General features: G+C 38.0%; 3 protein-coding genes across 4 annotated transcripts; 1 reads left to right on the top strand and 2 right to left on the bottom strand.

The window, feature by feature from the left end:
- Positions 1 to 355: 355 nt before the first annotated feature.
- On the bottom strand, positions 356 to 9,197 carry armc5 (armadillo repeat containing 5). The gene is made up of 7 exons (XM_056264033.1): positions 8,209 to 9,197; positions 8,054 to 8,084; positions 6,655 to 6,765; positions 5,305 to 6,202; positions 3,833 to 4,638; positions 3,615 to 3,747; positions 356 to 1,839 (listed from the first exon to the last, which is right to left on the bottom strand). The coding sequence occupies exons 1-7, from the start codon at positions 8,629 to 8,631 to the stop codon at positions 603 to 605; spliced, it is 3,639 nt and encodes a 1,212-aa protein (XP_056120008.1). The 5' UTR covers positions 8,632 to 9,197; the 3' UTR covers positions 356 to 602.
- A 244-nt stretch (positions 9,198 to 9,441) lies between these two features.
- On the top strand, positions 9,442 to 13,231 carry si:dkey-66i24.7 (uncharacterized). Its single transcript, XM_056264034.1, has 2 exons — positions 9,442 to 9,701; positions 12,358 to 13,231. Exons 1-2 carry the CDS (start codon positions 9,608 to 9,610, stop codon positions 12,984 to 12,986), a joined length of 723 nt encoding a protein of 240 aa, XP_056120009.1. The 5' UTR covers positions 9,442 to 9,607; the 3' UTR covers positions 12,987 to 13,231.
- Positions 13,232 to 13,872: 641 nt separating this feature from the next.
- On the bottom strand, positions 13,873 to 19,625 carry LOC130097237 (uncharacterized). 2 transcript variants are annotated; one of them, XM_056264030.1, is made up of 4 exons: positions 19,556 to 19,625; positions 18,931 to 19,245; positions 15,439 to 15,679; positions 13,873 to 14,645 (listed from the first exon to the last, which is right to left on the bottom strand). In XM_056264030.1, the coding sequence occupies exons 2-4, from the start codon at positions 19,243 to 19,245 to the stop codon at positions 13,924 to 13,926; spliced, it is 1,278 nt and encodes a 425-aa protein (XP_056120005.1). In that variant the 5' UTR covers positions 19,556 to 19,625; the 3' UTR covers positions 13,873 to 13,923. The 2 variants fall into 2 exon arrangements, with proteins under 2 accessions (XP_056120005.1, XP_056120004.1); XM_056264029.1 differs by lacking the exon at positions 19,556 to 19,625 and having other exon boundaries at positions 18,931 to 19,336.
- Positions 19,626 to 22,021: the final 2,396 nt, after the last annotated feature.

Raw genomic sequence — 22,021 nt, 5'->3', positions numbered from 1 at the left:
GAGCTCATTTATTGAGAACCATCCTCTGCCTTCACCAACATTTGGCCATTTCCACGATTCAATTTCTCAGATTTACAGAAAAAAAAGATAGCACTCCAACAAACATCATATATAATCCAGATTTCTATAAATGAATTGTACAGTGCCATATACAAAAAGAAAAAAATATAGCAAACATAAACAGCTCTTTCTCTATGACATCTTATTCACATAACATACTGTACAAAATTACGTACTATATCTGGATGCACCATGATGAATGTGGTATCAGCATTAAACCCTTTTTTGGCAAAATAAGATAAAATACAAAAACAAAAAACTTCTAAATAAAAAAAATTACTAAGAGTTGGTCATTCTACTCCATATACAAACATGTCTAGGAAAAAAAAATGTGATGACGAAAATATTAGCAATTAGAATGTTCTAAATATTTGAATAGCTACTTGCTAACTAAAATGTCACAAAGTTTTACTTATCCCAAATGCCCCAAAAATCCAGTAATTCCCAATCCCTTTCTGTATGTTGTGTGTGCATTAAAGCAGCTGCTAAATTCGTGTACACAATTTATTACATTCATTTCACTATCCACTACTGTTTCCCCTTTAGCTGAGGGCTGTTTTGATGAGGCTTAAGATGTCCTGCCTCAGCCCTTTGGCGCAGTCCACCTCTCGCGCCAAGCGCAGGAAGCAATCAGCAGACAGAGAGGGGTGAATGGGTGCAGAATGGAGCCCCTGAGGTCGCAGCAGTATAGATAGACAGGCCTGGCCCAGTCGCAGGTAAGAGTAGCGCTGTGAGAACCAGTACACTTGTGGCAACAGAGACCTCAGCCAAGTTCCCTTAGTGTCACTGTCTGAAGAATATGATGACGATGGAACCTGTTTGGAGCTCTGAGAGGGTTTAGAATCTTGTTTGAAACACTTTGACACTTCAGTTTTAGTCAAATGTGATGATCCTTCAGGACCTTTGCAGACTGAACCCACATCCATTCTGCTGGTCGTTGTAGTGTTATCATTCGAACAGCAACGTTTGCTCAGGCTTCTTAGGACAGAATAGAGAAGACCAACACACAGGTCCTCAGCTGCCCTTTGTAAACCAGGAACTAAAAACCTACAAGCCCCACTCATCATTTCAGCAAATGGGGTTTTCTGGAATTCCTTCTCTTCTGCCAAGCATGATTCAAACTTGTTCTGTGGTCTACCCAGCCCACCAGAGACTAGAGAGGCCAAAACAAGACAATTTGTCTCTTGCTTTGACATGTGGTCTTTGTTTCCATCTGTCAAACGACATCCGTGCAGGTAGTGGAGAACTGGTAAGAGCATCCCACTGTTTACATCCTTGATCCGGATGGCTTCACCTTCAGCTTTCTGTGCCTCCCCAAACCCTCCCATCAAAAGGGCTCTGAAATATTCAGACCCAACGTCATTGGCTTCCTCTTCCCCAGTGACAGCCTTATGATTGGCTAGGAGAAGGGTTCCATCATCAAGAAGGAAAGCTAGGTCATGAGTTGCTTTCAGGTAGGGGCATGATTGGCTCTGTTGCGGTTGGGACTTATCTAGAACTTGGGTTGTTTCCATTCTGGAATCTATGTTACAATTCTTTCTGTCCTCCTTGGAAACTGACAGCAGATTGGAGAGGCAGCCAATCAGAAGAGATACATACAGGAATTTAAATCTTAAAGACGACACTTGCTCAAGAGGATGCAACCAGCCGGCAAGAAATGTCCTACATTTGTCAGACTGTTCATCTTCATTATCATCATCACTGTTACAGCCAATCAGTTCAAGAGCTGCAGCCAGCCCACCACTATCCAGCAACAGCTTCTTCAAAAGAACTCTGTTGCTGAAAAAGGAAAAAAGGAGGTTGTCAAACTAACAACATGGGTCAAGGATGTAAAGATACAAAATACAATTCATACACCTCTTCCATGATGAGCAGGTTTTTAATTTCTGTATTAAAATTTGGTATTCAAAATTCAGGTGAAATTTCAATTTTCGGTTTTAAATAATAGTTCAACAATGGAATTCCTTGTTACCCAATATTCCGCAAAGAATTGTCAACCAATCAGAGAAACTAAACTAGAAAATCACACCAAAAGAACCTTTAGCCAAAGAAGCATGACGAATGACTCAAGAGTCAGTTGTCAGTAGACCTATATATACAATAAACATAAAAAAAAATGTTTCTATCTACATAGTCAACATCTTTAAATCAATATTTCTCAATCGTTGTTATTTTGACTGTCATTCACGGTGCTTCATGAAGTTCTTTCCCTCATTAAAGCTGTTAAGTACACAGTCTTGTAGTTTTGTCTTTTTTGTCCAACTTTCTAAATTTTTTACGCTTCAAATGAAAGTCTGTAATGTTTTGATGCACCTTTTAGCAGTTTGGTTTGGTTTAAAGCTTATAATTCATTAACAAAGATTCTTTTAAATTCCTATGGGAAAAATACTTCCGGTACCAAGGCCACTGTACATGTGGCTGGGCACTGTTGCACTCTATAATTCATGATATCTGTATAAAAAAAAAAAAATAAAAAAAAAAAAAGTTTTACATTGAAATATATATATATATATATATATATATATATATATTTTTTTTTAATATGATTATTATTTTGGTTATAGTTATTATGGTAAAAACATTTATATTTAATTGATAAAACGTAACGATCATCGATTAAGCAAGGTCATGCTCATGCTTGCTGCTAAACCGCAAGACACAAAGCAGACACGAGGAAAAATGAAGCAGGAGTTATGCTTGGGACAATTTTACCTTAAAAGGATAGTTATACCTTCATGATACCTTCTACGTTTGCATGTGCATTCACAGCCTTTTGTTGTGTGCAAATGTAAGTTGTAATATTGTTTACTTTGTGTAGGCCTATATATCTGATTTCTCTCATATAGGATGCACTTGGTTAAGAATTAACGCTGTTTAAATGGTGTGCCGGTGATCATCTTCAGCTTCAGCGCACGCAGCTCAAACAGCAATGCATGACTAAACTATGATTGGGACTGTCATATTACATAACATTATAAAGACAACAATATTGTTAGAAAACATTATGAATTCTCTGGGTTTAGGTGCCTGTATCAGTGCGTTGTTCCAGGAAGAGCGCGTCCACAACAGGAGTAACACATTCTGAATAGCATGCATCTGAGGCGGCGTTGGTGACACGTTGTATTAGACGTTATATTTGATTGTTATATAACTAATATATATTTATATATTAGTGTATATATGTTATATTTAATAAATTATCGATCAAATCAACTCATTTTACAATCCTACTAGCCCTTTATTTAGACTAAAAACTCTTCCCATTAATTTGGTGAGGAACATGTCGTTTTGAGCAGCATTTGCACAACCTGTCATTCTGTAGGCTTTATGCCACTGCGGTAGACACATATTGCAGTATTTAGGCTAACGATTAATTGATCGTTAATTTAAATGACGATCGATCATGGGAGTTTGTGTAAATTGACATCCCTAGTTCTAAACTAGATTTTTAAGAGTTTTTCCTTTTCTTATTTGCTGACACACCTATTTGTCATTGACCCACATACATTAGACTATAAAAGGATTTAAAAATCCTGAAAGGCAATAAATCATACCTGTTAATCAGAGGCAGAGAAAGGACACAGTACAGCTTGTCAGATTCGGAGCCTGACAGCATGATATGTGTAAGAACTCCAGAGCCGAATCCAGACTCACTCTGAACCCTCAGGTTACTGAGCAGACATAAACCTGAGGAGCCAGAAAACATATTAGCCTTAAATGAACAGCAGTCTTAAATATATGCATCAATACTCTATATTAAAAAGTCACAAACCTAGTTGTGTGATTTTGCCTCGGACTTTTTCTGATTGTCTGTCTATTCCTCCGTTGCATTCCCCAATCTCCTCTCCTCTCACACACAGTCTTTGTCTGATCAGAGCCACGGCTCCAGTTCTAACCAAAGCCTGCAAGCAGTTTGGGTTGCAGCTGAGCCGCCCTAGCATCCGAAAGCACCGCCCGCTGGGGTCATGGTGCTGGGTGAGGTAGTACAACAGCCCGGAGAAAACGTTTGTGTTGATGAGCGCTGTGCTGGGGTCTGAGGCATGGGAGAAGCGTGACAGAAGCAGAAAAATGGGGGATTCTGGGGCCCAGGCCTCGGGGTGATATGGGTGATGGTAGACTGGGGTTTTTGACATCACAGGGGGGCTCTCCAGAGCGACCACACCATAGCAAGAGGAGGATGCAGAAGAGGTTGAAGACGCACGGAGTCTCTTTCTGGGGGGAGAGGAGATTTGGAGGGGAGATGAGGAGGTGATGGAAGGTTTTGTCACTGAAGACGGTTGCTCAGTTTGAGGGGTGGAGGTACAGGAGGGCTGTAAAGAGGAAGGCGACCCTGGTATGTTTCGAGGAGATACTGGAGTGGAGGTGGAGGTGGAAGAAGACAGTCGGATGGGTTTAGAGCGGGTGGAGGGAGAGAAGTGGGGCGAACGCAAGGTCGGGGTTTGGGAGAGCTCAGGACAAGGTGTAAGTGGTGACGATGAGACGGAGGATTGAGGGCTTCCACCAAAGACATCAGATCCAGTAGGAGATTCAGTCAGCTCCCCCTCAGACGAGATCAGACCCTCAGATACCAGCCAAGACCTGGAGGAAGAAAAACACACAGATGAAACGGCGCAATATACAAGCTATACATTTCATATAACACATATATCAATGCGAATAACAGACATTTATTATATCACTTAGGGTCAAGCATGGTGCGCATGTTCATAGTTGCAAAATTGCTTCTATCATTTTGTACTCCCTGATTTTGTCAACATGACTTGAACATGACTTTTCTTATTTAAAACTAACACTTTTAAACTACAATTTTGTTAATAATATGGCAAAAAAAAAAAAAAAAAAGAACAACAAGATAATAATCCACTGACCACTAACAATGTTTTTGAAGAAGAAAAATTATAGAATCTAGAATAAATAAAAAGTTTGGTCTGATTTTGCTCTCTCATCAACTAAAATATTAATTTAATAATTTTGTAGACTAAAATAAGATGCCACTTTATTCAGAAACGGTGTAAAATTTCAATCAACATTGCATCTATGATTTTGGTCATCTAGTCAATGAAATCACTGACAAAAAATGTTTGATGATCACAATGATGATCATACGCTTTTAAACATAACATTTTGTTGATGCCACATAGGAAAATGAGGTATGAAGGGCATGTTTATTTGCACAAAACTTTTATCATTATTACATCCATGATTTTGTGCACTCTGCTTTTGGTAAAGTTATGAAGAACTGACCTGAGGCTGAGGAAGCTGGAGGATCCTGACGTCTGGTCTTTACTCACATCTTCCTTCTTGTTCCCTTCAAGGGCTGAGAAGTCAAACGAGTCAAAACACGTGGTCATCAGTTCAGAGCATGGAAAGCTAGAGGACAGGCTGGTGTCCATCTTTCCTGCGGTCAGTTCTTCTCCTTGAGCAAGCTCCACCAACCGCTTGATCAGCAGCGGCACCAACCCAAGCTCCTGGAGCTGTTCAAGAGCCGATTCATCGTAGACAAAGTCCACACAAGCTAGAAAGGCGAAACGAGTGAGCGGATGGTTTTGATGGGTGGATAAAAAGCTGATCAGCACCTCCAGTCCCCCGCTCTCCTTTATTTTAGCCCTGTTCACAGCCTCTCGGCAGCACAGGCACAGGGCCTTGAAGAACACACCCGATTTCAGAGGATCCTTCTTCACCTCCTCTGCGAACTTCTGAATGACTCCCAATGAACCGACCAGTGGCCTCAGGCAGCCTTGAGAGCACAAGTTAGCCAGAATCTTCAAAGCCAGCTCTTCCAGAGGCCGACCACATTCTCCTGAGGCGAGGACCCCCAGTCGAATCAACACGCCGCACCTGGAAATCTCCCTGGCGCATTCCGCACTGCAACCTCTGGTGAGCTCATGAAGGGCACGAAGAGAAGCTCGTCTCAGGCCTAAAGGGTACTCTGGGGCAATGAACAAAGCAAGAGATGGAAGAGCCCCTTGTGAAAGCAGCAGGAGTCGGTTTGCCGGCGTGTCAGAAAGGTAGATGAGCGCCCGGGCAGCAGATTGGAGACATTCCACCTTAGGAGCGCAGAGTTCAGGGGCTGGAGGAAGTGAAGAGGGAGAGGATGGAGGTGGAGAGAGAGACAGGCAGAGCAGGAGAAGTGGAACACCACCTGAGAGTGAGAGAGAGACAGAAATATAATGATTATATGGCTCAGAGAAGTTCTTGGAAACAGTTCTAAGAAATAACAGTTAAAAACCATACATGCTCTGTTGCACGTACACAGGAAACACTAATGCACATATAAGAAAGAACATTTGCTTATTTTGCTTGGCTTGAAAGAAGCTGTTTGTGGCCTAAATATCCTTTCAGACATGAAAAACCGACTTTAAATTTAAATGAAAAAACTATGCAAAGCTTAACACTGCATATCAGATTACTGATCTGCGCTGTTTGTCTGTTGTGAGAGAGACAGAATATATAATGATTTCATGGCTCAGAATGCTTTACAATCTGTGACTATATAATAATGGAGTAAAAAAAAAAACTGTATATGTTTGTGTGCGTTTGTAAATTTATTTTTACAATTATATTCTTAGAAACTCAGGAGATTCTGGGACTAACCAGCAGAGTGGACCTCAGCAGAACCCTCCGGGTCCATGGCGAGATTTCCCAGAGCTCGAGCTGCTCGATTTTGCAACGTCTCCACAGAGACATTCCTCTTGAGAACATCCACTACAAAAATGAAAGATCACAGATTGAGCAGACCACAAAAAAAAATGTACGCTAACAAGTACACAAGTACAGTTGTGCCAAAGCGACCTGAAGTCCGGAACAAAGCGACACAATAACGATGCGAAAAGTAAAGTTTTATCTCTAATCATTTTGAGTTCCCCAAAGAACCTTTCAGTAAAAGGTTCTTAAAAGAACCATTTTTTAGTGTGAAGAACATTAATAATAATATAATATTAATAATGTCTTTTCTATGGTGTTATATATCTGAGTGAAACAGCTTTGTGGGATTTGATTCTGTCCATTTGGGAATTGATTGGATCGATTAAAGAGCTCATATGATGCTATTATAAAAGTTCATTATTTTGATTAACGGGTGAAATAGAATAGGTTAACATACTTTCAAAAAACACATTATTGCAGCTCCTCTATTCCCCATCTGTCTGAAACACGCTGATTTCTACAAAGCTCAGCGTGATCTGATTGGCCAGCTGACCCGCTGCGTTGTGACTGGCCAAACACCTCAAGCGTGTGTCAGAAGTGTAATGCCCCATACCATACTTGTGAGCTTCAGCTTCTAAGGCTTCTTAAAGTATTTGCAAACACACAGCTATTTACAATGTTGTCGGTTTTACCATATCAGTGTGAATTGGATTCTGAAAAAGCAGATGATCAAGCTGACCGATCGGAACCAACTTTGCAAGCACAACTTGAGCACAATGTTTCACAGTGGCAAGTAGTCTTTGTATATAGCCGGCATTGTACTCTCCCAGGTTCAGGAAGCTGTCCTCTGTAAAGGGTGCTGTGCACAAACAAACTTTTGGGTTATACAGCTAAAACAGCTTTATGAATTAATCTTAAACTCTGATTAACCTCTGAATGGGGTTTTGCCTTCTCATCTAAACACACAGCAATCTAAATCGCTTTATGGGAGACTATGAGCTTTGTAACTTTGCAGATCTTAAATTACACACCAAAGGAAAAGGAAAAAGATTACCCATTTAAAGATTACGAGGGCAAGTGAATTAAAATAAATAAATAATGATGTGCACAGATAAATCTTTTATAATAAAGACTGACTGAAATAAAAAAAAGGTCAATTTTGATTTTATGGCCACTTAAGAAGTTAATGTTCCTGAGGGATTTCACCAACCCATATGTCTCCCCTCTGAATATATCAAAAAATATGAGTGGAAATCCTTGTCAGATGGTACAAAAAAAAGGATAGTTTTAGAAATGTAGTTTAACAAATTAACAGAACTGATCTTTAAGAAGCCTTTGAGTGACTTACCAACAACAGATACGCCATCAAGCTTTCTTACCTATGAGAAGAATAAAAAAAACATTAATCAGAAAACATTAAACAAAAAATAAAAGCAGTACACATAATCAATGCTTGCTTTAAACATTAGAGCAAAATTCTGTCAATGTCAGCATGTTTCTTACTTCTATCCGCGTCCCTTTTTCAGTGCAGCAGTTGGCCAGTATGCTAAGTGCCAGGTCCAGAAACTTTCTGGAGCTTTCTGGTCGCTTGAGGAAATCCAACAAAGGAGGGAGTCCTCCTCGTGATTGGTAGCGGGCTATCCTGCCGCCACCTCCCTTGATGTGCTGTGTCCGAATGGCCACCAGTGCCCTCCATTGACCAGCTCTGAGTCTCTTGTCAGCATCCCTGGCTTTGTCTCCTCCAGTGATGGACTTATTGTCAGCTCCTGTCAGTCCACTGCTGGGACTGTCTGCTAATGTGCTTGTTTTGGACAGCTGACCCAAACACCAGGTCAGAGAGGATTCTGGGAGAGTGGCGGATGCCTCAGAGGTGCCGTTTAAACTTTTTGAATTTCGTTTAATTCCTTGTTCTAAAGGTGTAGACATGATGAACCAGGAGCCCAGAACCACCTCCCCCCTCTTTTGAAACGTAATTATTTAATCTTCTCAATATTTAAGGTACAATATTTCAGTGACTTTAATAAGTTTGCTACAATGCCAAACACATTTCTAATATTAAAAAAAGAAAAAGAAATAAAGTAAAAGAACACAGAAACTAATACAAAATTCTCCTATGACCAAAACATTTCATCCACAGAGAAACAAACATTTGAAAACTACAACTACCATGTTCACCAATCAAAGCAAGCCCAAAGCAATGACTTCTGGGAAAAGAAGTCTTTTAACCGTGCGATACATTTCATAACGGCCTACAGTGGGTGGTAGTAGGCCACAAAAAAAAAAATCAAAAACATTGACAGTGCTGCCTGAGAGTAATCTATTTGGGTGTATTTTGATGTTTCGATGAAGAGTGAGAAGGCTTCGTTAACTGTTCATCTTACTCACGTCAAGTTTCCTACGCGCTACAAAGCGCAATCTCCTCAGATTTGCACAGGCGCCATCTTTTAGCAGAGCGACAAACAGGAAGGTTTTTCAGAAAGGGAGGGGCATTTGCAGACTCGACCTCTTGAAAGCATATGGGAGTTGTAGTTTCAGAACATTTCGATTAATGTCTTTTTATAATACTGATAACGGAACAATAAAAACGGTAAAAATTCATAAATGCAGATACTAGTTTTTTTGGTAAGGAACAAAACATGCCGTTCGTTTTGAAGTTCTAGCTTGCGGGCGAAAGACTTGTAAAAACAATGGCATGCATTTCCCACAAATCCTACATCACACGCAATGTTCATTTCCGGAAAAAAAATACAACAACACCCTGTCCAGCGCTGTCTGGTGCAAACGAGGTCGTTGTTATTATCATCGCTGTTGTCGACGCTCGAAAAAAACCCATCGCTGGTGTTGTTAAAATCCACGATTAGTCGCCATAACGTTTGACGATATAAATACAAATAAATGCAACATGGAGGTCATTGAGTCAATTGTCACAGACGCCATTGAGGTGGAGGATTTAACAACTACAGTTACGACTTTGGAGAGCGAAAAGTCAAAAGCAGGTGAGATATGTAAGTAAGTCAATGAAGTAGTGAGCAGCAGTCTGTGCATCGACACCGCGAGGAAAACACGATGAGCCTGATGGAGGAACTGATTGGCCCTCACACAAGTTTAAGTTACTTAGGAGTGTTTCAGACCTTCAAAACAATAGATTTATTATGGTATATTTTTTAACTATCAATCCCGTTTTCTAGAATATTTTGAATGTAATATTGTAATTGATTATTTTTGTGATATGAATAAAAATCTCAACATACAATAATGGTACATAATAAAATGTAATATATAGATAGATACTAATTTTTACTGTACATTGATTGTGATATATCCTCATTTTTTTAATGGTTCATTCTTTAATTATTCAAAATAATGTTATGCACACAACTAGAAACTCTAAGCAGGAGCTCGATCAGATAAATGTTTTGAATACTCCTTCCCTAAAGGTCTTAATTCATAGTTTGATCTCAAACCTTTTTTGTGAATTGTTATTTTTTTGTATACTGGTGACATTTTGTAGTCTATTTTTCCGTTCATTGTAATTATTATTTTTTTGATAGTTATTCCCCCGGTTTAGTTTAGTTTAGTTTAGTTGTACTTTATTGTTCAGCCTTGGCTGAAAATTGGTCTTTGGTCTCGCCATACAATCACAAAACAATTAACAATACACATAAGAATTAAAATATTTTAGCTCCTCTTATTCAAAAGACTTATTGCATTTGGTACAAAAGATTGTTTATAAATCGCTTTTGGTGTTCTATAGCGGCGACGTGATGGCAATAATTCAAAAACATGATTCAATGGGTGTGTTATGTCTCTTGCTATAGTCAAAGCTTTCCTCTGAACAGCAATTTGATATAACTGTGCGACTGATTTTTGTTTAGATCCTACAATTTTTCCCGCTACTCTTGTAATTCTATCTAATTTGACTTTATTCACAGATGTAACTCGTCCAAACCACACAGTTATATTATACCCTAAAGCACTCTCAATTAAACTTATATAAACTCTTTGCAGAACATCCTGACTTACAGAAAATTCTCTCAACTTCCTTAGCAGGTATAACCTTTGATTTGCTTTCTTACAAATAAGATTAACATTATCAGAGAAATTCAATTTGCAGTCAATCATGGTTCCCAAATATTTAAAAGTCTTCACAATTTCAACTGTTTGATCACATAGCATTAATTCTGTTAGAGGCTCTGAATAATTTAAAATCAATTCTTTTGTTTTACTTACATTTATCAGTAAGGAACTTGCCTCGCACCATTTTTCTAGTTCCAGGACCTGCTCCTCGTACTCAAAATGTACACAGTCTTTCCATAAAAGTGCCACAAGTGCCATATCATCTGCATATTTATATAATTTATAATTCTCATGCTGCACTCTTACACCACCTGTATAAACAGAGAATAAAAGGGGTGACAGGACACATCCTTGTGGTGCCCCCGTATTTAAAAACATAATGTCTGATTTGAACCTCCTAACACAAACTTGCTGTGGTCTATTTGTTAAGAAGTTCTTTATCCAGTGAACTATTCCTCCATTTACACCTAGAACCAGGAGACGTTCCAGGAGCAAATGTATCTGCATGGTGTTAAAGGCAGAGGTATAATCAATAAAAAGAACACGCACATAAGCCTTTGCTCGTTGTAGATGGCTAGCAATTGTATCGACCATGGTGAGCATGGCATCCTCTGTCCCTCTTTGTGATTTGTATGCAAATTGCAGTACATCTAATTGCTCTGATATGTATGGTTTAAGGTGGTAGCTAACTACTCTTTCCATGCTTTTAGCGAGTATAGATGTCAGAGCCACAGGACGAAAGTCCTCTACATTTTTTGCTCTCACTTTTTTCGGAAGAGGTCGTATAAATGATAACTTCCATGTATTTGGTACGATCTGTAAGTCTATTAAAAACTGGAATAATTTTGTTAGTGGTTCAGTTAAAACGATTTCACAGACAAAGCTTAAGCTAGTCCCCGACTGAAATGCATGTTTGAGCAGTTTTAACTGAAAGCAATTTGCACTGGTATATCTTAACATATGTCAGTGCCATTGTTTGGTCTCAAGATGCACACCACCAGTAATGCTTTTTTTTTTTATCTAAGGCACGTTTAAAAAGCTACTTAAATGCCCTAATTGAACTGAGCCCTAATCCTGGTTTAATCTAAGACCTGTCTGTGAAACCAGGACATTTTTTCCAGTTTATTGGATGATTGGGTAATTAATTAGGTCGATACAATACATATTGTTTCAAAGCAGCTTTACAGAAGGTGCATGTGTCTACATTACAATTTAAAAGTGATCTGTTATTATCAGAGGTGACTGTAAATGATGTATTTCAGAAATGTACATATACAAATCATGCAGTTAGCTAACAATGTATTAATTTACACAATGTAGGCTATTAATTTAAGACAGAAACAGTGAGCTCATTGAAGTAAAGAATACATGTTGTAAACAAATTATTAGGATATATAGAACAATTTAGCATTGGTGTACCTTTCTGTGTACTTGTTGTTTGCCAGACGAAGACCTTCGGGTCGAAACCTTGTATATTTAATAAATTAATTTGAATAAATTACATTTCCTTCCAATCCTAAATATTTGGTTAAATTCTTGTTCTGAAATAATAACTAATATTTTTGTATTATTCAGAGTTTGTGTGGACAATACAAGCTACATGGCATCTGGTCCATGTTCGTTTGGACATGGACCCAGAGTTTGACCAGCCTGTGTGCAAAAAGAAGAAGCTGTGGGAGACTGTGGCCGAGAGGGTGACGGCAAAGCTACGAGCCGATGAAAGCACAGATGTTTCAGTCAAAGCCTTCGAATGTGACCTCAAGTGGAGAAACATGCTAGCGACGTACCGCAAAAATGCGGAGAGAGCCAAAAGACTGGGAACCAGTAGTGTTCACTGGGAGTTCTTCAAGGAGATGCATGAAGTGCTGGGAAGGAGCTACGAGGAGGTTGAGGCTCAGCGGAAGGCAAAGCTTAATGGCACTAAACTGGGCAAGGCCATAGCCAGTAAACGATTTACCCCAATTCTGCCCACACCCACAGCATCACAGTTACCCAATGCCAGGCCTCCTCAGGATTTGCTGCAGTTGTACCTGGAGCTGCAGGAGAGGAAACTGAACATGTGGGCTCAGCAGAAAGCTCTGGAAGAGAGGAAGATTGAGGCCATCAATAATCTGGCACGTGCCATTACTTGTCTGTCCCAGAACAATTCCATTCAAATACCCAAAGAGTGTGTTGCGTCGGGCACCCCTTCTAACCAGCAATAGGAATTAGTCATGTTTGTGTCATCGTCTTTTCATATAAACATTTACATTTTTATTTTTAGAGAAATGCCTGATATGTTGGACCTTTTTCAGAGAAATGGATGACTTGAATTGAAGAGTAACTTGTTAAAAGTGTGCTTGGTTTTCCTTTCCTCCAATAATTGTTAAATATTACAGAGCAGTTGAAATTGTTGCATTCATGTAAAAAAAAGTAAAGACAAGTTGTACATTGTATTTATGTTTTAATAAAAGTCATACATCATGTGTTTATCAAAATGTTTCTGCAAGCCTTTTTTTAAACCACCAAATATCCATTAATTACATATGTACAGAGTTCTAGTATGAAATTTTACAGGTTTAATTTTTGTTAAACTAGGTCTATATCAGAGCTTTAAAGGGTTATTCACCCAAAAATGAAAATTCTGTCATTTACTAACCCTCATGTCATTCCAAACTTATGAGACTTTCATTCATGTTGGAAGCACAAATAAAGAAATTTCCGTCCCTCCATTGGAATTCCAGGTAACCAAAACTTTGGTGGTTCGAAAAGTTTATAAAGACACACACCAGAAAAGAAATCCATATGAATTGCACGATTTATTCCACATATTCTGAAGAGACAAGATCACTTTATGATGAACAGATTTAGATTAGGTTATTTATTTATTTTATTTGTTAGCCTAAAATTAATTATGTTATGTCTCGTGTCTCTTCAGAAGACTTGAAGTCTGCTGGGTTCATATGGATTACATTTACAATGGTTACTTTTGACATATGATGCATGGTTGCATTTACTTTTTTTAATGGATTGACAAAAAGTAAGAGAGAATATAAAAAATATCATCTTATGTGTTCTGATGATGAATTAAAGTCACAGGTTTGGAATTTTTGGATGAACTATCCCTTTAAATATGCACATTTTGACAATAAGGTCAAACTCTTATTGTGTTCTCGATTCCAATGCACTATAAAGAAGATTCACTACAGTCTCCCTCATTTTCACCCCAGCAGCATCTTCGTTTACCTCCTCCACATCTTCAGCTGTGCTTTTATCTACCAGTCCCTTTGTCACATCCCCCATGTCCAGAAAAACATTGTGTAATATACAAGCAGTCAGAACCACAGCTTTTGCCCTATCGTAGTTCCCCATATCCAAATATCTCAATTTCTGGAATCGCTCTTTAAGGTCCGCCACAACCTGGTTGAATCGGCCTAAATGGGTTCCCATAGATCTGTTGTAGAGGTTTTCCTGTGGGTTTCGACCTGTTGAAAAAGGAGTAAGTATTTGTTCTGTGAGCGGGTATCCAACTCCGGCTATCAGGCAGGTCCCTGGAGGCACCATCTCGGGGTGTTGCTGAAGCCTTTCAGCTAAAGCACTTCCTCTGCCTTTTTCTGAGCCTTTGCTGATGTGGCAGTAAATGAAGCGGCCCTTGTCATTGCAGACCAATTCCAAGTTCAGCCATGAATCTGGATGTGGTTCGTTCTTAAGTCTCTTGGCTTCCGGAGCCTCACTCTCGCTGTCCGGTTTGCCAGCGGGAAGGCGGATGGGGATGCGTGTGTCACCCAGCACCCCGAGGACTTGAGGAAGACCTCTCTCTTCCAGACCATCATTGCGACTCAGCCAGCTGGAGAAAGGAAGCAGATGCTGTAGGGCCTCCTGTCCTACACGGGGAAGCAGAAAACAGCTGTACAATGAGTAAACCTGCTGATCCTGAAATATTGATATTATTGCTTTTCTCACATAGATGACAAATCTTGCTTAACTGGAAGGATTTGGCTGATTAATGCTTTTCCATCCCAGCCAGTATATTTCACTTCTACATCATCATCATAATCCAGATTTATATTTAGAATTGGAGTACTTTTCAGTGTTCTATTGCCATGTGTTAATGAGTATTTATTCATGCATTTTATTATTTTAATCATTACCCTTCGTCATGTTTATCCCTTTTTTTCTGCCCCCTAAATGCATCATAACATTTTTTATTAATTATACATAATGTTTCTAGTTTACATTTTAGCACTTAAACTTAAACTAAACAAAAATGAGAAATGCTGCCTTGGCAACTAGCTTTAAGTTTTTCCTATTTTATTTCTATTTTCATTTCATTTATGTTCTTTATGGTTTTAGTTTTAGTAAACGATAATAACCCTGGTCTACTCCTGTCAAAACAAAACACAAACAGCATTAACTTTCATTTCTACTATGTTCATGATGACTATGATGAATTAATGCTTCTGGACGGTATTTTGTGTATTTTCATTTAAAATTAAGTAAAAAGCAACTGTGTGAACTACCCTAAAAAATCTAAATAAATGTTATCCTTCTTGATGTATTTTTTTTTTTATAAATAATTTACTATTCATGTATCTTTTTTTAAACAGATTTTACCCTGTTCTTGCCATGAAAACAGCTGTAGATTCTGAAATGAACTTAACTCTTATTAACTCATACCTGTAGGCCACTGAATGAGCCGATCCTTTTGTGCAATCACTTGATCACAGAAAGAAAAGAAGATCCTGTGAATATTTCCCTTCTCTAGGTGGAAACTAGAGGACACACTGCGATAGCTGATGCGTTTGGACAGGAGGGTGAGGGACAGGAGGACAGTGTGAGACAGGGACAGTCGAGCTCTTCCAGACAATCGGTTTTTGCTGTAGCTCTTGTTGGAACTTTGCAGAAAATGTGTTACATACTGCAAGAAATAACAAGACAACATAATATGTAAAGCAGAAGTTTTAAACCTTTTTTAAATTCCAAGGCCACATGATTTTTACAGTTGTTCCTGATTTACAGGATAAAGATTAATGATATTAAAATGTTTTAACTCACAATTCTACCCAATAAAATATTTTAGAGCTTGGAATACATTTTTTTTAAAAAGTATTATTGTTATTTTAAAGGCGTTTCACCGCACTCACGATAAACAAGGTGCCAGACAGACACAACTAAACAACTCAGAAAATAAATAAACTGTCTGCACACTTGAATCCTTTAAAGCAATTTTAATCGCCAAGCTTTCGGTCACAAGACCATCCTCAGGGCATACAAAAACTAAATGTCACATTCCATTTAACTGTGTTCAAAACACATCAGGACAATCAACAATAATAACCCACACCTGCAGAGGCCAGGTATGACCAGTTGTAGTCCAATAGTGGGAGTTGTAGTTTTTAGGTGATCAACACTAACTCCACATAGTGAAAAAACAAAATGGAACAAAGACAAAGAAAAATGAAAAACCACACTACAAGAAACCGACATAAGTATACATATACAAAAAATATACAAAAAATATATATAGAGGCGCATATATATATACACACACATTCCTTCATGCTTACTATATAAGTATATGGAGACTGCAAAAACATCAGTAACAACTTCATAAACTGCAGTATTCAAAACTTATAGAAAACTTATAAAAGACCGTACAACTGTGACTATAGCATGACACTCATGTCAAAGTCCACATTTAAACCTTTAGGATGCAAGGCGTCCAGAGTATGAATCCAGTAAAGTTCCCTTTGGCATAGCACTTTATCAATATTGCCACCTCTAGGTAATTTAATCTGCTCAATTCCCTGAAAACGTAGAGAAGAAACTGAATGAGCAACCTCTGTAAAGTGACAGGGCACAGGGTAGTTAGGGTCAGCACGTCGAATCGAGCTTTTATGCTCACTGATCCTCTGTTTTAAACTACGTGTGGTCTTTCCCACATACACCATATCACAAGGGCATCTTAAAATGTAGACAACATTCTTAGTTTTACATGTAATAATGCCCTTCACATTGTAGCTCTTACCAGATCTAGGATGTTTAAAGTTATAGGTCTTGTGTGTGTTATTACATTGGGCACAATTCCCACAGGGACAGTTCCCACCCCTAAGGGGTGCTAAGAGTGTTTGGGTTGGGGCTGATCTTATACATGCTTTGACTAACCTATTGCGAAGGTTAGGGCCCCGTCTGGAAACAAACAAAGGTGGATCCTTAAATTTATCCTGAAGAGAAGAATCATCAGATATAAGGTGCCAATATTTCATTATGGTGTTTTTAATAATAAAGGATCTTGGAGTAAACGAAGTTATGCAGGAGATAGAGAATTTTTTGTCCTTTTTACAACTCTTTTTCAAAAGGTGTGATCGTGGTGTAGAGAGGGCAGTATTATAGGCCTCTTCAATACTTTTAGTGGGATGACCCCTGGTTAAAAATCTTTGTTTCATATCTATAGCATTTTCTTTAAACTCTTCAATTGAATGGCAATTACGTCTAAGTCTGTAAAATTGACTCTTCGGCAGGCCGTTTTTTAGGGCACTGGGATGCGAGCTGCTTGCCAAAAGGAACGAATTGCGATCAGTCTCTTTACGATAGAGGGTTGTGGTTAATCTACCCTTATCTAGTTTGATCCACATGTCTAAGAAATGCACGCGTTTTGAGTCGGATTCTACACTGAATTTCAAATCAGGACTCATCCTATTGAGGTGAGTCGTGAATTCATTCAACTCATCCTGTGACCCTTTAAAAACACACAAGACATCATCCAAATATCTAAAATATCTAATGATATTACTCAGGAAGGGATTTCTATCCTCATTAAAAATAAACTGTTGTTCAATGAATCCAACATATAAATTAGCATAGCTGGGGGCAAAGGTACTCCCCATACTTGTGCCTTTAACTTGGAGATAATATTCTCCCTGATGGAAAACAAAGAAGTTTAATCTGAGGATTGTTGATGCTAGATCACAGATAAACGTGCTGGGTGGATTCACACCCTCAGGACGATTCTGTAGGTAGTATTCTAGTGCTATAATACCTTGTTCGTGAGAAATATTGGTATATAGACTTTCTACATCAAACGTCGCTAAAATAGTATCAGGGGGGAGATCCTGGAGTTCAGAGATTTTATTAATAACATCCGTAGAATCTTGTACATAAGCTGGCAGATGTTTCACAAAAGGTTTGATGAAATAATCTACAAAATTTGATAATGGCTCTAATAGTGACTCATTACTAGCAACTATAGGTCTGCCCTTGGGTTTAATAAGGCTTTTGTGTATTTTAGGAAGCATATAGAAAACTGGAGTGACTGGATGTTGTCTATTAAGATAGATGAATTCTTCTTTGGTTATCCAATTTTGTTCTATGGCTTTAGTCGTCATCTCACTAATCATTTTTTGAAAATCTATAGTTTATGAAGTTGTTACTGATGTTTTTGCAGTCTCCATACACTTATATAGTAAGCATGAATGAATGTGTGTGTATATATATATGCGCCTCTATATATATTTTTTGTATATTTTTTGTATATGTATACTTATGTCGGTTTCTTGTAGTGTGGTTTTTCATTTTTCTTTGTTCCATTTTGTTTTTTCACTATGTGGAGTTAGTGTTGATCACCTAAAAACTACAACTCCCACTATTGGACTACAACTGGTCATACCTGGCCTCTGCAGGTGTGGGTTATTATTGTTGATTGTCCTGATGTGTTTTGAACACAGTTAAATGGAATGTGACATTTAGTTTTTGTATGCCCTGAGGATGGTCTTGTGACCGAAAGCTTGGCGATTAAAATTGCTTTAAAGGATTCAAGTGTGCAGACAGTAAAAGTATTATTGTTAAAAAAAAAAATACCCATGGAGCTAAAATGCTTGATTAATTTGCCTTACTTTTCAAGGTCTTTACAATTAGGCTACCATATATATTCAGGTTTAGGAAGCCACAGGAATCCTGGTTCTTCAATGAAACAAAAAATAAAATAAAAATAAGAAATATCTTGATTTTAGTTATTTGTATCTTTTTTTATCTAGTTGGCTTATTTTATCCCTCAAGTCATCTTGACTTGGAAGTTGCTGAGGCCCCCTGGTTGGGAACCACTGATGGGAATTAAGCATTACAATTGCTGTGATATAATATGATGTAAAGTGCATGAGACACTCGACCTACCTGTACGGCAGGATTTGCCTCCATGGCTTCAGTAACATGTGAACGTTGCAATGCGCAAACAGACTCTGACAGCCGAGGAGGAGTCTCTGTTTGCGCCTGATCTAGAGGTGTTGAATCCTCCTGTTGAGAGGCTTGCATGGTCACAGAGGCTGACTGCTCCTGAACCTGGGCCACCAGGTCAGCCTCTATCATTTCTTCCACTGCGCGGTCTAGTCGCTGATCAAGCTCCCAGTGAGACAGTGGCTCCCACTCAGCCTGGATGACGTCCATTATCACCCGTCCTGCGGCTGCCACCTTCTTTTTACGAACCTCCATCTGGATGCAAGTTTTAATCGGATTAATGTAGGAGAAAACGGATGATTTCGGTCAAAGCTAGCCTAAGCCAAATAAATTTGTCTCTTAAACGTTGCTAACGGTGCTATTGTAACAGATTCAATTGAGCAACCGGAGTAAATATCTCAGTTTAAGCAATAATGAGGGTAAAACTTATTAGATATGCAAGTAGATACTAGCGCGCTAACTTCACCGTGGATAGCTTAACTTGCAATTCAGTTAACAGTGAGATGCGACTTTGAAATTCTTAAAACCTAAATTACTTAGTGGTAAGAATGAGATAAATTACAACCTGAAACCAAAACACGCGGAAGATATTTAAGAAAGGTTTTTAAAACAGACGATCCTATATCCATTAGCTTCTGTTGTTGCTAAATAGATGGATATACTGCGCATGCGCAGAGTCAACGGTGACACCCCTCGCTGCAGCCTGTAGCACGATGACGTAGCTGGATGGTCCAATACGTAGTGGATGGAGGTGTGTTTTGCTGACGTCATATGCGCATGTATGCTCAATATTGTACTGAGATGATGTTCTAACCTGTGTAGTATAGTACTGTTAAATAGTTATAAGTAATTATTGATAAATAAGTAATTATTTACATAAATGGGATGCTTATCCGAGTTTCATACATAGGCTATGCAAAATAGTTAATTTTACAACATTTTAAATCACATGATTTTAAACCTAAATTTGATAGATTAATAGCATGTCCTCACCGCACGTTTTTTTTAAATGCGTGTATAGAACTTTTGTTATTTTTTATTTTTAAAGCCATTTTATTTTATTCAGGTCACATTTGCTGTTGAGTGGAAGCAAAAATGAATCAAGTAGCTAGCCTAATTGTCTTTGTAATTTTAAAGGTACACTACAATAAAGTCTGTAAACATCTTAAAATACCAGTACACATTCAAGGGAAAATGCAAAAATAATAACAGCATCAAGAAAATAAATCTTGTCAGACGTAAAAAAAAAAAAAAAAATGTGCTTGATATTTTGCCTGTTAAGAGATCCTTCTTTAATGGCTACACTCATTTTTCCACAGTGATCTGTAGCCTACGGTTCCTCTTAATTTGCTGTTCAGTGTCTGCAATACATATGGTAGGCTATGGAAGCTTGTTTTCGCCACAGAGTGAGAAATAAAAAAGGTAAAACTTTTTATCTGACTTTTTATCTCAGAATTGAAGTCGCAATTGCAGGTTATAAAGTCAAAATTGCGTGATATAAAGTTGCAAATGTGTGTTATTAAGTCAGATTTGTCTGATATAAAGTCGCAATTGCGCGTTATTAAGTCAGAATTATGAGATATAAACTCGCAATTGCGAGGCTACTTGAAATTCTGGCTTTGTACGCAAATTGGAGATATAAAGTCAGAATTGCATGATATAAAGTCGCAATTGTGTGTTATAAAGTCAGAATTGTGATATACCTGAGGTAAAAAAAAAAAAAAAGAAGTCATTTTTTCCCTTAGAATTTGACTTTATAACTCGCAATTCCGAGTTTATATCTCACAATTCTGAGAAAAGATGTCAGAATTGGGAGATATAAAAACTCAATTATGTGTTATAAATTCAGAATTGCGAGAACAAAGTCAGAATTCCGACTTTATAATACGAATTGGGAGATATAAAGTCAGAATTGCATGATAAGTCGCAATTGTGTGTTATATATAGCCTAAAGTCAGAATTGTGAGATATTAAACTATTCTGAGGTAAAAAAAAAAAAAGTCATTTTTTCCCTTAGAATTTGACTTTATAATTCGCAATTGCGAGTTTATATCTCACAATTCTGAGAAAAAATGTCAGAATCGGGAGACGTAAACTCCCAATTATGTGTTATAAATTCAGAATTGCGAGAAAAAAAGTCAGAATTCTGACTTTATAGCACACAATTGCGACTTTATTTCACGCAATTCTGACTTTATAACTCACAATTCTGAGAAATAAAGTCAGTATGGGAGATGTAAACTCGAAAAAGTCGCAATTATATATTTTTAAATGTTTTATTCTGTGGCGGAAAAGAGCTTCCAAACTCAAGTGACCATTTATATTTAACTTTATTCTTCTTGGAAGATCAAAGCACGTGCGATTGTTCACCAACTATCTACTCTCTCTACACCTACTCTAACTACAGAATCAATTCTTAAAGGGGTCACATAATGCCATTTTTGTACAAGCTAATATTATTCTTTAGGGTCTAAATTAAAAGTTTGTAATATAGTTTAATTAAAAATTCTCATTAGTATTGTAAGAAAACAGTTATTTTACCTGGTCAAAAACAGCTCTGTTTTCAGCACGCCGTTTCAGTGCATTTGACTTTAAATGATAATGAGCTTTGCTCACCCCGCCCCTCTGTTCTGTGCGTACACCATTTGTAACACAATAACCATAACGCGTTGTTCAGTATAAACGTGGGATTACGAATTATATTGAGAACGTCATACATAGAAAACATGCTGTAATGTACCCTAAGTGTAAACCTTAGACGCATTCAGTGAAGCGTGCAGCTAGCGATTTGCAAAGATTAATATAAATATTAATATAAAGTTTAATAAAATGTTACACTCACTTCAGTTGTTCTAGAGGTTCAGCAGGAACACGAATAGCTGGTACCGATCCTTTTTTCATGAGCAGCTTCTTAGCAAAACCAGCTCATACTGACCCTCCTTATAAAGCAGTCTGGTGAGAAATGATTCGCGCAAACATGAGCATTGACGTTGCTCGTGGGGAATATTCCCTTCGAAAACAAACTCCGCCA

This window comes from Rhinichthys klamathensis, unplaced genomic scaffold (genome assembly GCF_029890125.1).
Source record: "Rhinichthys klamathensis goyatoka isolate OS25496 unplaced genomic scaffold, OSU_Roscu_1.1 h1tg000213l_1, whole genome shotgun sequence".
In the NCBI taxonomy this organism is placed as follows: Eukaryota; Metazoa; Chordata; class Actinopteri; order Cypriniformes; family Leuciscidae; genus Rhinichthys; species Rhinichthys klamathensis.
This window is presented reverse-complemented; position numbering and strand designations above follow the sequence as displayed.